Source organism: Labrus mixtus, chromosome 20 (assembly GCF_963584025.1).
Source record: "Labrus mixtus chromosome 20, fLabMix1.1, whole genome shotgun sequence".
Lineage (NCBI taxonomy): Eukaryota > Metazoa > Chordata > Actinopteri > Labriformes > Labridae > Labrus > Labrus mixtus.
This window is the reverse complement of record NC_083631.1, coordinates 10,021,746-10,037,850: the sequence shown is the minus strand read 5'-3', so window position 1 is coordinate 10,037,850 and position 16,105 is coordinate 10,021,746. Positions and strand designations below refer to the sequence as shown.

General features: G+C 42.6%; 1 protein-coding gene across 1 annotated transcript; it reads right to left on the bottom strand.

Moving 5' to 3' along the window:
• Nucleotides 1-1,332: 1,332 nt before the first annotated feature.
• Nucleotides 1,333-6,257, bottom strand: rpl23 (ribosomal protein L23). The gene is made up of 5 exons (XM_061026437.1): nucleotides 6,155-6,257; nucleotides 4,903-4,986; nucleotides 3,806-3,934; nucleotides 1,954-2,067; nucleotides 1,333-1,466 (listed from the first exon to the last, which is right to left on the bottom strand). The coding sequence occupies exons 1-5, from the start codon at nucleotides 6,165-6,167 to the stop codon at nucleotides 1,384-1,386; spliced, it is 423 nt and encodes a 140-aa protein (XP_060882420.1). The 5' UTR covers nucleotides 6,168-6,257; the 3' UTR covers nucleotides 1,333-1,383.
• Nucleotides 6,258-16,105: the final 9,848 nt, after the last annotated feature.

The following is a 16,105-nucleotide window of genomic DNA, read 5'->3' as shown; positions in this document are numbered from 1 at the left end:
TAGACATAGATTATAAACATACAGATCTGTAATGAGTCAGTTTGAGATGTGATATCATGAAGAGAAAATCTCCAAACGGCCTGTTTGTGTCTTGCTGCTTTTTCTCCAAATATTTAATCTGCTAACTAATCAGTCCTTAAAGCATCGAGGCCTCTAACCCTAACTGAGAGCTGAGGGGAGTTAAAGAGGGCGGGGTCTTACACTGGGGTGGGCTTCTATTTAAAGTTTTACGGTACTTTGTTTGTGTTGGCGGCAGAAATGGATTTAAATTTAATAAAATAGCAAACTCAAAATGTCCGCACTGCTAAAAGTTCTCTGACTGTTCAAATGTAACTCAGGTTGAAACTCTTGTAGTTTTTATTCACTAAAGTGATGATGGTCAATGTGCCGCCCATATATGGAGCTTCCTGTTTCATGTGGTCTGTTGTGTTTTTCATCTGTAAATTCTTCTTAACCGTAATATTTACAGTCTGTGTTATACACTGATGTACATGTGTTCATCTGTGAGATGCAGATTGTCTCTGTACTTTATCAGGTGACAACACCGCCCTCTAGTGTCCGTCGGAGGAAGTGCATTAAACAGATGCAACAAAAAACATGTTTCATCAAACACCATGTCCACTTGCAGCTTAGAAAAAGGAACATGACTGTTACAAAGTTTATATGATAAACTGTTAGCCACATTCATTATATGGAAGTGGATTTTGAAAGTGTTTGTCCATTTTTAATCATCAACAGAAACTCCCTGCATAAACTCAGACCTTTTCAACAGCTGTCATTAAACATGTACTGACTTTGTTCTAGTTGTCCTTTCAAGCATCAATAAATTACAGGTGTTGATTAACTGCAAACAATGTGAGGAGTGTTGTTTTACTCGTACTTACATTTATTCATTTTATTTGATCTTTTCTACCCCTGCAGCAATAAATCAAACTGTATTTTATTTTAAGTCTGTGATAATGGACGATGTGAAATGCTGTCTCAGTCTAACTTTCAACTTAACGACAGGCTGAAAGCTGGAGCGGGTTTTAAACTGTTACACCGCGCCTGCCTGTCAATCAGGTCAGCTACATGCCTTATTGTGAATAACTCTTATCCTTCATCAAATCAAAACTGATGAGTCATCAAAACATTCACCCCCCCCCCCCGTACAGTGTGTGTCGATCGAGACATGAGCTAATCACACCTATTTGTTTTTTTGAACCAGGCTGTAAACATGTTAATCTCTGCTGTAAAAACAGGCTTTTTAGAATGGGTGTGTATGTGACTTCCTGAAGTTTGAACACACTGACCCTTCTACATCATTTTAATGAACACTCGGGAGACGGGACGTTCGATTACCAACAGTTTTTATTGAAAACGAACAGAGGTGCACGGTCCGGCTCAAGCTATGCTGCCAGCGTTGGAGGCGATCCTGGGCCAAAGGTCAGCGCACTCTTTGGCCACCGGGCCTGTGATGGCTGAACCTGCAGACAGACGAGGAGAGACGTCTTATTTCAGTTCATACAAAACATTCATGTGATAAAGACAGGACTAAAGGTGACACTATGAACAGACCAGCAGGTTAAATCTGTCTCATCTCTGATTGAGATCAGTCAGCCACAGGATGGCGCTGCCGTCTCACCCACAGAGAAGAATTAATTTTCCCTTCTACGACAACTCACCGAGCCACCGAGCAGGCAAAGCAAGTGCTTTTTGGAAGGGGAGGGGGGCTACCTTCAAACCGTCAGATCACTTTAGAGGAACTCTAAATCACTCCCTGCTGCTTCAAATCAACACTGGAAATCATGTTTCTTCTTTTAAAGAGACTTGGAGTTATACATACTGCTGGATTTAAAATGTCAGCATGGAGGCTTTAAGATTAAAACTCTGGGAGTGAATCTCTGATGTCCAACACCGCTGTATAAAAGCTAAGCTAACAGCTTAGCATTGAGCAGCCTCAAACAAACCCACCTTTCATCTCTCCTTTGTTGTTTACTATGACCCCCGCGTTGTCTTCAAAGTAGAGAAACACGCCGTCTTTTCGCCGATACGACTTCCGCTGCCGTATCACCACCGCAGGATGCACTGTAGAGAGAGGAGCGTGTTAAAGGTCATCGCTAACACACAATCAGTGCATCAAGCTAACAGTCTGTGTTATAAGGCTGTAATGAGAGTTATTCACTGTGTCGCACAAAGATTAAACATGATCGTCCAGTGTTTCACATTCAGCCGTAGGTGTGTAACATTGTTGTTTTTTATGTTCGTTTACGTTCGCTGTGTTTTAGGTGCATGAAAGCGGGTTACAGAGTGCAAACTTTTTGAAAATGGCAGTTTCCATCACACTGTAAATATTACGTTCCTCCAAGAACAGAGACTTTACAGACAAACACATGTTCTCTTTGTAGTTTAGGGTCACTCTGAGTAACAACCCCATTCATCGCCAATCCACACAAACGTTCATGTGTTTGTATGTTTACACCTCAGCGCTCTGGAGGAGGACGGGAGCATGATTGTGCTGTTTCGTTACAAAGTCACTCCACCACCTACTGGCCTGGCATGTGTACTACAGCGTTTATAATTGTTTTTACAGATTGTGTGAAATTGTCGTTAATAAAATGTAATTTAAACGTCAAACTTTCTTTTGAAAAAAAAAACGTGGCCTAAAACAGAAAATCTGGTTTCCTTACAACACTACGAAGGAAAAATGTTTTGTTATTATTAGAGCAGTCAGCTGACGAGACGAGAAAAGTTGGGAGGAGCGGGACCATAAAGGGCCGATTCAAACCGACATCCGCTGTGTCCAGGACTGCTGCCTCTGTATAACGGCGTCATAACCGCTAGGCTACCCGGCGCCGTAAGAAGCTTTTTGATGCTAAATCAGCTCAAGGAGAAAGCTGCCGTTTCTTTTTAATTTATTTGTAATTCCAGAAGGTAAACGATGGCAGATAACCTCAACAAGGTGTACTTGAAGTCTCTTTGTGTTTGGATGTGAAAGTCATAGAATACTTTAAATATAAATGTGATAAAGACAGGACTAAAAGGAGACACTAAGAACAGACCAGCAGGTTAAATCTGTCTCATCTCTGATTGAGATCAGTCAGCCACTGGATGGCGCTGCCGTCTCACCCACAGAGAAGAATCAATTTTCCCTTCTACGACAACTCACCGAGTCACTGAGCAGACAAAGCAAGTGCTTTTTGGAAGGGGGGGGTACCTTCAAACCTTTACCTGCACTGTCAGAACACATTAGAGGAACTCTACATCATTCTAAACCCCTGGGAGTGAATATCTGACGTCACACACGGGTGGTAACACGCCTGTATAAAAGCAGGTAGGAGGACCGCCACCTACTGGCCTGACACGTGTACTAAGTTTTATAGATCGGTGTGCACAGAGGTCATTATTAAAAGGTAATTTAAACGTCAAAGGTTTCCAGAAACAAAACTAAATACAACTCTGTTTTCACTGGACTGTTCTCGTGAAAACATCGTTACAACACTATGAAGAAAACATGTCTTTGTTAGAGGTCAGCTGAATGGACACGAGAAAAGTTGGCGGAAGTGGGACAACATGCAGCAAAGGGCCGAGGTCGGATTTGAACCCACAGCCCCCACGTGGAAGACTGCTTCCTCCGTATTAAGGTGTAAAATAACCACAAGGCCACCCGGTGCCCCAAGCTGCTTTTAATGCAAATGAGCTCAAGGAAAAAGCTGCTGCAGTTTCTTTTTATTTTCAGTATTTCAGGAGAATGACGGGAGGTGCATCTGTAATTTTTGTTTCTTCATGTTTGGATGTAAAAGACGTGAGTGGAACTCAGACTCACCCTTTTTCCGGAGTTCTGGTTTGCCTTTCTTTACTGTGGCCATGACCATGTCACCCACTCCTGCAGCAGGCAGACGGTTCAGACGCCCCTTGATGCCTTTCACGGAGATGATGTACAGGTTCTTGGCGCCTGACGGACAAAGGGAGAGAACACAAAAATAAGAACGAGAAGATCCTCAACAAATCTGGAACAAGACTCTTAAGGGTTACGGTTAAATCTGTCTCATCTCTGATTGAGATCAGTCAGCCACTGGATGGCGCTGCCGTCTCACCCACAGAGAAGAATTAATATTCCCTTCTACGACAACTCACCGAGCCACCGAGCAGGCAAAGCAAGTGCTTTTTGAAGGGGGAGAAGACGACGTGCACACTGACCAACGCGTTTACACCACGGTAGAGTTAATCAAACCTTCAGCAGACGCTACGTCACATATAGCTTTACAATTCACTTAGTAAACGCTTTTTATCCAAAGTTGTTTTACGAACCATGAATAAAACTGTAGCTTATAACATGTATATAATATGAACCTCTGTAGAGATGATCTATAGTTTATAACACCGGCTTTTCTTAAAATGTTCCGCACCAACACGTTGGCCACATATTTGTATCGTCAAGAACGTGTGCAGGAGTTTTTTATAATTGAAAACTGGACAAATTATTGTTGCTGTTGACTTTAATCCTCACAGATTTACATTTGGGTATTGTGACACTGAAACCTTTATTTCCTCACAAGATTAGAGAAAAGGACTCCTTTCTCATGCCTGTGCAGGAAAAAAAGGGAGTGACCGAGAGGCTAAGACAGACTAAATAAACGACAGTAAGAATGGCTGTTTAAATTGAACTTGACCGAACCAAAAACAAGCATTTCAACATATTTCACTGTTAACAGATTAGGGTTCTCTAGAATCACATTTAAAGACGGGAATGAGTTTCTCTCAGCACAAAACGTTCCCCCTAAAAGTGACATCTGCTTTAACCGTACGATCTCCTGTATCAACACAAACTAACACCTTTGATAGGAAACTGCTCTTCCTAAAAGGTGACTCTTTATACACAACGATCTGCAAACACAGTACAGTGTGTCAGGTGAGGCGTACCTGTGTTGTCGGCGCAGTTGATGACCGCTCCCACTGGGAGACCCAGCGAGATGCGGAACTTGGCTCCGGACGAACCACCGCGTCCTGTAAGGAGAGGGGACACACTTTAAGATGTAGGTTTTTATAAAAAGTAATAAAGAACAACACATTGTCTAAATAAAACCTGCAAGTTAAACAGACTAAGGAATCTATAACAAGCTATAAAAACAGAACGTGGTCAATGGTGTAACGCAGGAACTGAACAGTTGTGCAGGTTTCAGTTCAGAGGGCCTAAAACTATGAAACTGCTAATTAACTTAGACTAAGTTTTAAATATTCTGATAAAAGATTATTAATGTTGTCAGCTCCATCAGCTAAAACTGTTTATGTGCACATGAAGCATGCAGCTAACGAAATATTCAACAACACGTTACTGTTTCACATCTTCGGGATTCAACATATTGTAAGTTCTAATCAAGTTTCTCACTGGATTGTTACGTCACATACATTTGTACGTAATGTCTCGGAGCTAACGTGACCATGCAGCCAATCAAATGCTCAACTCTTGAAGTTATTTTATCTCAAACTCTGACATTTCAACGTTCAACCAATTGGCTTCTACATGTGTTATGTCGAGAAATGCATCCCTGCAGAGAACTGCAAACACCTAGCATTAGGACAGTGAAAGATATGACACATTTTACACACTGTAGTATTAAACCTCCATCCTTAAAATTAATCTAGACACAATACACACACCTCACTCTTATTAGATACACATTTCACAGACTTTGTCCTCAAATCTTTTCATACCGTTTTCCTAAAACTTCAGCGAGGCGCGTGTAGTTCTCGGCAGGGACACATTTCTCGACATAACACCAGCTATGATTAGCTTCCTCAGTTAGCCGTAAGCTAGCCCGTGACCTGTTCAAACTTAAAATTAATAAAACACACACACTCGTTCATGTGTATAGAAATGAGACATTTATCCTCACAACATTCAACACGTCCTAACTTTACAGTGAGCTGTGAATCCACATGTTCAGCCTCTCGCTTCTCTTCGTGCGCTAACAGCGAAACATGGCTAACCGCTAGCTAACACAACCGTCAAACTAAGCATCCTCCATAACTCGAATAATATTTAAATAAACAAAAAACTAATCACGCAGACATGTTGTTTTCCTCCCTCTTCAACAAACCGACAACATTTAGAGTTCCATTAGGGTGTATAAAACAGCAGATGAATGTGGATTAGATCAGGTGAGTTTCGTACCTCTCTTAGACATTGCTGCAGCAGGGAAAGAGGAAGTTGGTGAAAGGAATTGTGGGATATAAAGTTGAGCAGAGGTACATCCGGGTCATGGCGCCCGTAGCTTTCGGAATCATCGGCCTGATTTTCTTTTTGTCCAAACAGCAAAATTAAGTCGTGTTCTTTTTAATAATAAAAAAATAATTTAATTAGAGTGTATTGCGGAGGCCCGGAAGCCCCAAAAAGTTAAAAAATAATAATAATAATAATGTGAATTTTTGTTTTTACTTCCCGGGACTTCAGGGGCTCCGCAGCGTCTTTTTTTTATCACAGTTAGATTTATTTTGTGTGTTTGTATAAAACTCAGAGGTTTTCTCAAACATACCAAAAGTACGAGAAGTAACACCTTTACTTTTATTTTGGTTTATTTTAAGTATGCGGGGGCTCCAGCAGAGGGCGCTCATGTTCTCCAAAAAGACAATAGTATCGAAGTATGACAAATGACGACAACTGTTGGCAAGTGGAATAATAATTATCACTGCTGCATTGCAAGATTATCTAAGGAAGAGGATTAGGGCCACTTTGTTTTTTTTATCTCAGAATTCTGACTTGAATTCTGAAACCAAATTTCCCCTAGGGATTGATAAACCAAAGAAAATCTAATTTATGAGACTTGAGGGACACCGTACTTGGTGCTTATACATTAGAAAACACACACAACTAAATATAACTGTTATAAATGGACTCTTTGGAGCATCTGAAGTCCCAAAAAAGTGAAAAACTAATATAAAGGCCTATTTGTGTATTTGCTCATGAGAAAATAACTTGTGCACATCCTAATTCTGTTTATGTTTGTCTCTCAACAACAGAGCGTAAAACCAGAAAACCAGAAAAAGACGTGATGATTTAAAAAGTTCAACTCTCATTCATACTTCATTAAAACAGATATTTGAGCTCTTTTATCATAGCTCGGTTTCCTTCCGGCTTCCTCATAATAATTTAGACAATGTGAATGTTTAAGGCTCAAATAAATCAATACAACTTAAACAAATGTCTGATATCGGAGATGTGAAAGCTTTTTAAAAAGGACATTTCTCTCTCACTTTCTGGACACAGCAGAGGCGAGCTGCACCCTGACGTGTTGAGACCGGCTGAATCATGTAACTCCTTCTTGCTGGTCTGAAACCTTCTGACACGTTTACACCCATAGAAGCAGACGAGAAGTGTCAGACACTCACACACACACACACACACACACACACACACACACACACACACACACACACACACACACACACACACCGCTCTGTGATGTGGACGACTTCTTAACAAACACACACACACACAGGATGGTCTGAGAATAACGTTGTATTTCTCTGGTTCACTTTCATTCAGTCTCGATCTGCAGATGAAACCAGCAGTTAAGGACATCCCACCAACATTCAGTTTTCCTTTGTTCAAAGTCCGACTGTTTCTCGAGAAGTGAAAACGAAGTCTGTGTTGAGAAACAAAGTCTTTGCAGGTACTTGAAGGTTTAAAGACGCTGAGATTTAAACCGTCATTAGAGAACGGCTGAGGGATTCTGGGATTGCATGTCCACAAATATGACCGTTCCCTTTTGCTCTCCACATGAACGATTTCCCTGCATACAGCCAAAAGCACGCTGAGCGATGATTGGACAAAACAACTCGGGCTATGAAGGGAAACGCTATGATCATGAGCCTGCAGATATTTCTTCCTCTCTTTCTTCCTTGCGCTCTGCTCGCTCATTGAGCCATGGAGGCTGATTATTAAAGCTTAAAGGTTTGTGTCAGACTGACAGGCAGGCCTAATCAAACCCAGTGATGCAGCAGACAGTTTGGATCTGATGGACCGACTGTCCTGAACAGCTGATTACCTGCCTCAACAGGTGACAAGATTTGAGTACCAGACGGCCAAGCTTATTAGAAACATGCAGAGGCTTTTTAGGTCGGGTACAATCACTTCTATCTTAACCAGTTCTCTTGCCCGCTTCCATCGCTGCAACACCTGTTGGTTTGACCTGATAACTGCTCTCATATCTGACAAACCGAGGGGCGTCCAAAACGGCCGTGTGGGGGGTCGCCTTAAAAATGTCTACCTTCTCTGGTCCAAACAAATCCAGAGCATTCAGGAGCAGAATCTAAAGTTAGAAGGAGGACATACTGGCTGCTGCATTGTTGTCAGAGAAGCCAGCACTTCAACATGTTTCCTTAATGTCTGATCATATAGTAAGATCACTTTATCATTTCACTCACTACACATCTCACTGATTGGATCTTCAGCGTGTGCTGAGTCAGGTCTGTGCAGACAAACAGTCTCCAGGAAAAGATTCCAAACTGTAAACTCCGCTCGGACATTTGACATTTGCGTCAGCTGTCAGAGCGCTCACAGATTGAAAAGAACCTTTTCTGTCTAACTGAATTATCTAAAGAGGAAGTCTAATCCGCATTTTGACACATTCCTGACAGACCCAACCCAAAATGTCAGAGCATCCTTTTCTTTTCTTCACAATCACAAATCTGTACACCAGCAGTCACAGCTTCAGGGGTTCAGAGAGGACTGGAGAGGCCTGTGAGTCAGCATGGAGGTGTTCTTATGACTCAAACCTCTCGTCCCATTGGTTCACCTCTGGCTCCAGAGTTCAGTTCAAAAAGGAACAGATGTCGTCTCGTTGGCTGGGTGAACTTTCTAAGTACAGTCTGTGGTGATGAAGAAGTTAAAGCAGAGACGAACACAGCAGCTCCTTCATCTGGTTGGTTGAAAACTCTTGTGGTTCAGGTGGTCACATCTGCTCGGTGTTCTTAGCTCCACCCACAGGGGGCGGAGGAGGGAGGTGCAACAGAGAGACAGAGATCATCAGCAGACGAGGGTTCAAGATAAAAAAAACAAGTTTCTGTTCTTTCCTGGTGCAGTGGAAATCAAAGAGGTAACTGAAGTTTTAAAAGAGCTACGACGGAACATTTGACTCTCAGGAGAATGTTAAATCGAGGGAACATCAGAGATAGACAGAACGGCTTAGAAGAAGAGTCTGCAAAAACAAACATCATCTGCTCATATATTTCATTTTCAGCTCGTGTGTTCATGTTCTTGTTCTGCTGATTTGCATCATGTGAGAAAGTTAAAGTTACTTTGTGTGATGTGGTCTGAGAACCAATCAGGGTCGAGATCAGTCGATCTTAACTTCATTCATAAAACAAAGAAGTTGTTTCTCGTCTCATCTTGCAGCAAGACGTGCAGATCTTGAATGTTTGGATGTTCATTAAAGGGATACGTCACCCATTTGCATTAAGGGTTAGGGTTAGGGTTAGGGTTAGGGTGCTGTGCATTCTGGGATTTGGTGTCTTTCATCCACATGAGCCAAAAAGACACTTTCTGCCTTTTGTCAGCCAAGAAGGCACCAACTTCAAAATGTATTTCACATTTCTACTACATATATGACCCAATGTCAATACAGATTCATGTTTCAACGGGTGAAGTATCCCTTTAAGTTGCACTTTTCACATACAGCAGCAGGGGGCGCTGTATTGCCTGGTGGTGATATTGCGTGCACCATGTACAGAGGCTGTGGTCCTCGTCAGAGCAGTTGTAAATTTGTATCCGACTGCACATCATCCCCCACTCTGTCCTCCCAACATTTCCCAGGTAGTGCAGCAGTGTAGTTTCATCCACCTTTCAGCGTGACATTAGAGGCATTACGTCTTCAGAATTACGATTGAAGAATCACTCCCACAATTCCCCGCTTACCTCAAAGTCATCTTTTGTTACAGGTTTGATTGAGAGTCCCCTGGTGGTGGAATTGACAAACTGTGCCTTTAATTATTTGGTTTAAATCAGACTTAAATCTTCAGCGTCCTCGTCTCTGGATATCTTGAATGAGTTCATGATGAAAGCAGCGATGTGTCAGAACAGGACGGGCTGCACACTCTCAGGTATTTGTTTGCATGTGTGAGTTCTTGTAGCTCTGGTTTCAAAGTCTCCTCCTGAAGTACCTACACAGACTACAGCTGTCAGACAACTTTGAATAATTAAGATTCAGTGTCCTTCCTCTGCACGCCGTCGTCTCTTATCTCATCATAGATGGGGGGGGGGGGGGGGTCGAGATGTGCTCTAGCTGTCAGACAGGAGCTCAGTGAGTCCAGTCTGTGACCTTTACTACATCTCTCATCCCCTCTCCGAGCTCTGAAAAGAAAGAAAGTTCTCCAAAATGTCCCTCTCAGGCTGCTGCACACTTGACAATGAAAGAAAGAAAAGCCTGGGCGGGTTTGATCCTTTCTGTCTGAAGCTTCACTAACAGCATGTTTTCTAGGGAAGGAAATGTAGGCTACGGAGGAGACATGTTTAATCATCATAATTTTCCTTTTGTCCATGTCTTATAAGACAGTTTGCTCTGCAGGTTTTTTTTAACTTAACCACCAATGAATCACCCCCACACGGCCGTTTTGGACGCCCCTCGGTTTGTCAGATATGAGAGCAGTTATCAGGTCAACAGGTGTTGCAGTGATGGAAGCGGGCAAGAGAAGTGGTTCAGATAGAAGTGATTGTACCCGACCTAAAAAGCCTCTGCATGTTTCTAATAAGCTCCACGAGCAGAAACGTGCTCAAACTAGGATCAACATTGGAGATGCTTTTGAAAAATGGAGAGAGGTTAGAACACAGAAAGGTTTACAGACCCATGCAGAGCTGGATAAACACTGAAGCTTCAGTGTCCACCACATGGCAACCTGTGTGAGCATCAACTATAGAGAGGAGGGGGGGAGACAGCTTTCTACAATGTTTAGAATTTAGACTGCAGTACCCATTTTAACCAATAGGTGTTAGAGTTACATACTGCTCCTTTAGCTCAAAGAAGCACTGAATTATAAAGAGTCTTATTTTTTCTTTCCGTTGGCTTTTCAGTGGAGTAAAGGAAATAGAAGCTGTCAATCATCAAACAGCTGCCCCCCCACCAAGTGGATAAAGACGCGTCTCAAAACCTCTGCAGAAGATTTGAATATCTTAAATGTGATTGCAGTTCCAGTCTGGCACTCTGTGTCGAGGATGAATAAAATCATTCAAAGACTGTGCTGACTGACACCTTTAACCAAACGGTGAGAGGAAGAGAAGAGACGCCGCAGTCTCAAGGCTGAGAGTCGATTCAGCGTCCGCCTTTTCAAAAACAGGATTATTTGTGTGTGTAATTAAATAATGTGTGCTCTGCCTCCGACTCTGAAGAGGGGCTTCAGAAAACGTCTGTTTGCTCTTCCACAGTCTGTCTGTCTCTGCAGTAAAAAGAGAAATATTAAACCTGGAAAAGACTTTAAAACAAGCTGCCGAATAAACAACAACACATATGCATCGTCCAATTACATCCAGCAGCGGCCAGAAGCTAGCCTCGTTTGACCGGGGGCGGTGACCTCTGCAGGGTCGTCTGAAGTGAACGCTCACATGAAGAGCGATTATTGACCCTTTCTATCTCACCATGAGAGGAAACATTTACATCAGTGATTGTGAACTAGCTTCGGCACCCAATGACAACTTCTCACGGCCCAAACCTCTGATGTTTTTAAACCAATCAGACGGAAAGTTGTTCAGTTTGGACCTCGAACACAAGACAGAACAAAGAAACGGAACAAAACCGTCATTTAAAAGACGCTTAAAGAGTTCAAAAAGATTTGATTTGGCTTTTTATGCCTTTATTTTAGAGACAGGAAGTGGAGAGATTCAGAAACTGGAGAGAGAGGGGAACGACATGCGGGAGGACCCACAGGTCGGATTTGAACCCGGGGCACCCGCTCTCGAGGACTGCAGCCTCTGTACATGGGGCGTGTGTACTAACCACTAGGCCAAGGTGAAAGGTTTATACATTCAAATAAATATAACTGAAGTAATGATGACAGTCATGGGCCCCCTTAGAATCCCCCTGACTTGTCTCCCCCTTGTGGCGCCCCTGGGTACAACATGCTGAATTTTGTTGAAGGTGTGATGCAGAAAATGTTGAATAATTTAAAGACGCTGCAATGAAAGCAGATAATTTTTCTGATTTCTCGTTAACTCAGAAGAATCAAAAACAGAGAGAGCAGAATATTTAATGTGGACTGAGGGGGCATGCCGGACTGATGTTACTACTACTATAAAGTTAGGTTGCTAGGATACAATGGCAGGCTGGAGTGAGATGAGGGAGTCTGTGTGTGTGTGTGTGTGTGTGTGTGTGTGTGTGTGTGTGTGTGTGTGTACAGAATGAGATGGAACTGCTGCTGAATTCTTATCAGACATCTAGGAAAGAGAGGAGGTAGCAAAAGACAAAAATAGGACGCTGAAAAAGATGAAAACGGAGGCAGAAAACAACCATGGGAGGAGAGAGAGAGAGAGAGAGAGAGAGGGAGGAAGGGAGAGAGAGATAGAGAGAGATGGAGAGAGAGGGAGAAAGAGAGAGGAAGAGAGAGAGAGAGATAGAGAGAGATGGCGAGGAAGAGGAGGAGGGCTGTGATGATTTCTCCTGAGAAAAGAGAGGGAGTATAGGTGAGAGAATTGGGAGAAGAAAAGACAAAGTGTGTGTGTGTGTGTGTGTGTGTGTCTGTGTGTGTGTGTGTGTGTGTGTGTGTGTGTGTGTGTGTGTGTGTGTGTGTGTGTGTGTGTGTGTGTGAAGCTGGGGGTGTGAGGAAAACTCCGGGGAGCGAGGGAGGAAGAGACATGTGGGAGGAGAGGAGATGAGAAAGCAAGAAGGAAGCGTGAGCGAGAGAGATGAAGAAACCGGTCATGGACACCTGAACATTACACACACACGTTACACACACACACACACGTTACACACACACGTTACACACACACACATGTTACACACACACACACACACACACACACACACACACACACACACACACACACACACACACACACACACGTTACACACACACATGTTACACACACACACACACACGTTACACACACAAGTTACACACACATGCATGTCCTTGTTTTTAAACCTTGGCCTCTTTTTAAATCAATATATTGTCGGCTCTTTGACTTACTTCAGTAGATTCCTTCAGCCTGCAGCGTCCAAATGGTTTTAATAGCTGAAAAGCCAGAACAGCTGTTACATCACTGTCTTCAAAGACGCCGGACTCCGTTAATAAAAACAGTCATTTGAGCTCAAAGGAAACAGGAGTTGCTGCCGTATTGCTGCATCCATCGGTCAGTTTGTTTGTGTCCGTGCGTGACTTTGGTTCAACACATCAACACAAACAAACTGCCAAACTAACCGCACGCTGGCCTCCCCTCACGCGGTCAGTTTATCACTTTGTGTAACAGCCAATAAGACGTGTGGAGGATACATTAAGATGTGTGTGGACGTGATTAGGCTGATTAAGGATCAGCATGAAACGTGAGGTAAAAAGAAGAATATCGGAAGGTAAAACAAGCTGCACATGATCGGTCTGTTCCTGCTTTTTGCATGTTGTGACAAAAACATGAAGAAATATTAAGTCCCGTTACTTAGAACCCCAGGCCAGTAGGGGGCTCCCATGGGCTGAAAAACTTGAAACCAGAAAAGTGGCTCAAAATGTGTAAAGTTTGCAATGACAGTAGGAAACCTCCTGGTGGGAGATCACTGTCATTGCATTATTTCTTTGAAGATCTAGCACCGTGTCCTGACAGCACGAGAGCGTTATGTATCGCGTCCCATCGCACATGATTGCACGCTTGCTGTCCACACTGCAGAAATATTTCATTTTCTGCTCTGAGTTCCACATAAAATATGTGGTGCTTTTATTTTGAAGGTGGTTAGGACAGGCTGTAAGTTTGTCAGTGAAAGTCAAGAAGAGAAATTAGAGTGGATAATGACGAGCTGCCACTACCACTGGCTCCTTTTCAGTCGAGCAATTAGCATTAATACTAATTTGAGCTTTGGAAAATTTAAAAGAGGTAATTAAATGATGGTGACCTGCAAAAAAGTAATGCATCTTTTTTAATGTGATAGGTACAAATCAATCCAATGAAAAATTAAAGGGAATTTGTCTTGCAATTTTTGACAGAAACAAGAAGTTATCAAATATTAGATGCCTAGGATTTCTATTTTTTTAGCCGTAGTATCAATATTGGTAGATTTATTCTGGAATCATATTGAAGTTTTAAACTCTGGTATGAGGACATCCATAGGTCCAATAGGATCTTGTAAAATTCAGGATACGTGTCCAAAAATATGGACCCCTTAAGATCTGTTCTCTGCACAGATACTGATGCATGCTCCCAACACTCGACTTTAATCTGAACCTTGAAGTCCGTCATGTCCAAGGAAGACTCGACCAATAAGCTCATTGGCTAAATTGCAAATAACCCCCCACCCCTCAAAGCCACAGACTATACGGTGGCAGTTCCTTTATGTTAGACCTCTGAAATAAACAATTCAACGACGCTCCCCCCGCCATGCAACAGACGGCCAAATGTTGAGATGAAAGAGTTTTCTTTTTTTCTCATCGCACAACTATTTCCGCCGTTTTGTTTGTAGAAACAAGTTCAACACCATGCATGCCTTCAAGGAGAGACAAAAACTGTGGGAAGCTTTTTTTTTTGTCACACTACAAAATGCAGTGGCTGTTTAAATGAATCCCAGAGGTGTTGAATGGGGTTGAAGTCTGGTTTTCTGTGCAAGCTAGTCAAGTCTTTCCACACAAAACAACACATACACACACACACACACACACACACACACACACACACACACACACACACACACACACACACACACACACACACACACACACACACACAATACTCGAACAAACAGGAAAGGACCTCTTCCCGACTGTTGATTTTAAATTGGAATGAGGCAATTAGCGTTTACATTTCCTTTCATTAAAACAAGCCCAGAAGTACAAAAAGTATGTAAACAAGGATGTCTGCAGAAGAAAAGTCATAAAGTGACAGACTGACAAACTTCTTCATCGAGCCTCCTGATCTCTTTCAGTGTTGTGTCAGGATAAACAGTGTGAAGGAGATAAGGAGGAGGTGAAAGATAAGGATGGAGAGAGAGAGAGAGAGAGAGAGAGAGAGAGAGAAGAGAAGCTTGTAACCTGAGGGCAGAGTCTGATATTCTCATGGCTACTGTTGTGATAGACACTGAAACTAAACCAGACAGCGGGCTGCTTAACACTCCGCATCAGACCCGCTTCAATCTGACAAAATACCGCCACGCAGAGTGCTGGATGGATAGATATCACACACACACACACACACACCGTTAGGAAGACACACCGGCCCATGCACACACACACACGTACTCCCAGACTCGTCTTTACAGTTACAGCTCGGAATCCACGATGAGGATAAATATTTGATGAGGGACGCTTCATGAGTTGAATTTGCAGACAAATCACGTCTCCTGCTGTGTCCGCTGTAAAAGACAGGATGTGGGTCAAATACAGTGAAGACCTCTCTGTGTGGCTCCAGACCTTTCTGCTGGGAACTCAAGGATGAAGCCTGAAAGCAAATATTCAGTGCTTCATTCAGCTTGTCATTCACAGGAGGAGAGTTAAACAGTGATTACTCAATGGTAGATTCATATTAGGACTACAACTGAGTCTCTGCAAAAAATATTTTAAAAAGTCAGGTATGAAACCAAGCGGCAAACTGCCGAGACTGCAATGCTCAGGTGCAAAAATATGCAGTCCAAAGTGTCCACTTGAGTCAGCCTGCAAAAGCAATGGAATTCCCATTAGCTACCATATTAAAATGTTATGTTTTAGAGTCAAATTTAACATGTTTACAGCCTGATACAAAGGATTAATTTGATATCAAAGCTTCTTACTTCATTGCTACACACTGTGCCGGGTTGGATTCCTTTTTAGAAGACATGCATTTTTATTTAATTAAGCCTCAGATTTATTCATGTATTTATATAAATGGGGGAGTGGCTGAGTTGACTGATATGTGGGCGTGTTTTAGCGGTTTGTCAGGAGACTTAAGGCCCGCCTCTGCTCC

Coding starts and splice junctions, on each gene's coding strand:
- rpl23 (XM_061026437.1), bottom strand. Junction 3,935..4,902: donor CAACTGCGCCGACAACACAG/GTACGCCTCACC, acceptor TTTGTCCGTCAG/GCGCCAAGAACCTGTACATC. Junction 1,467..1,953: donor CAACAAAGGAGAGATGAAAG/GTGGGTTTGTTT, acceptor GTCTGTCTGCAG/GTTCAGCCATCACAGGCCCG.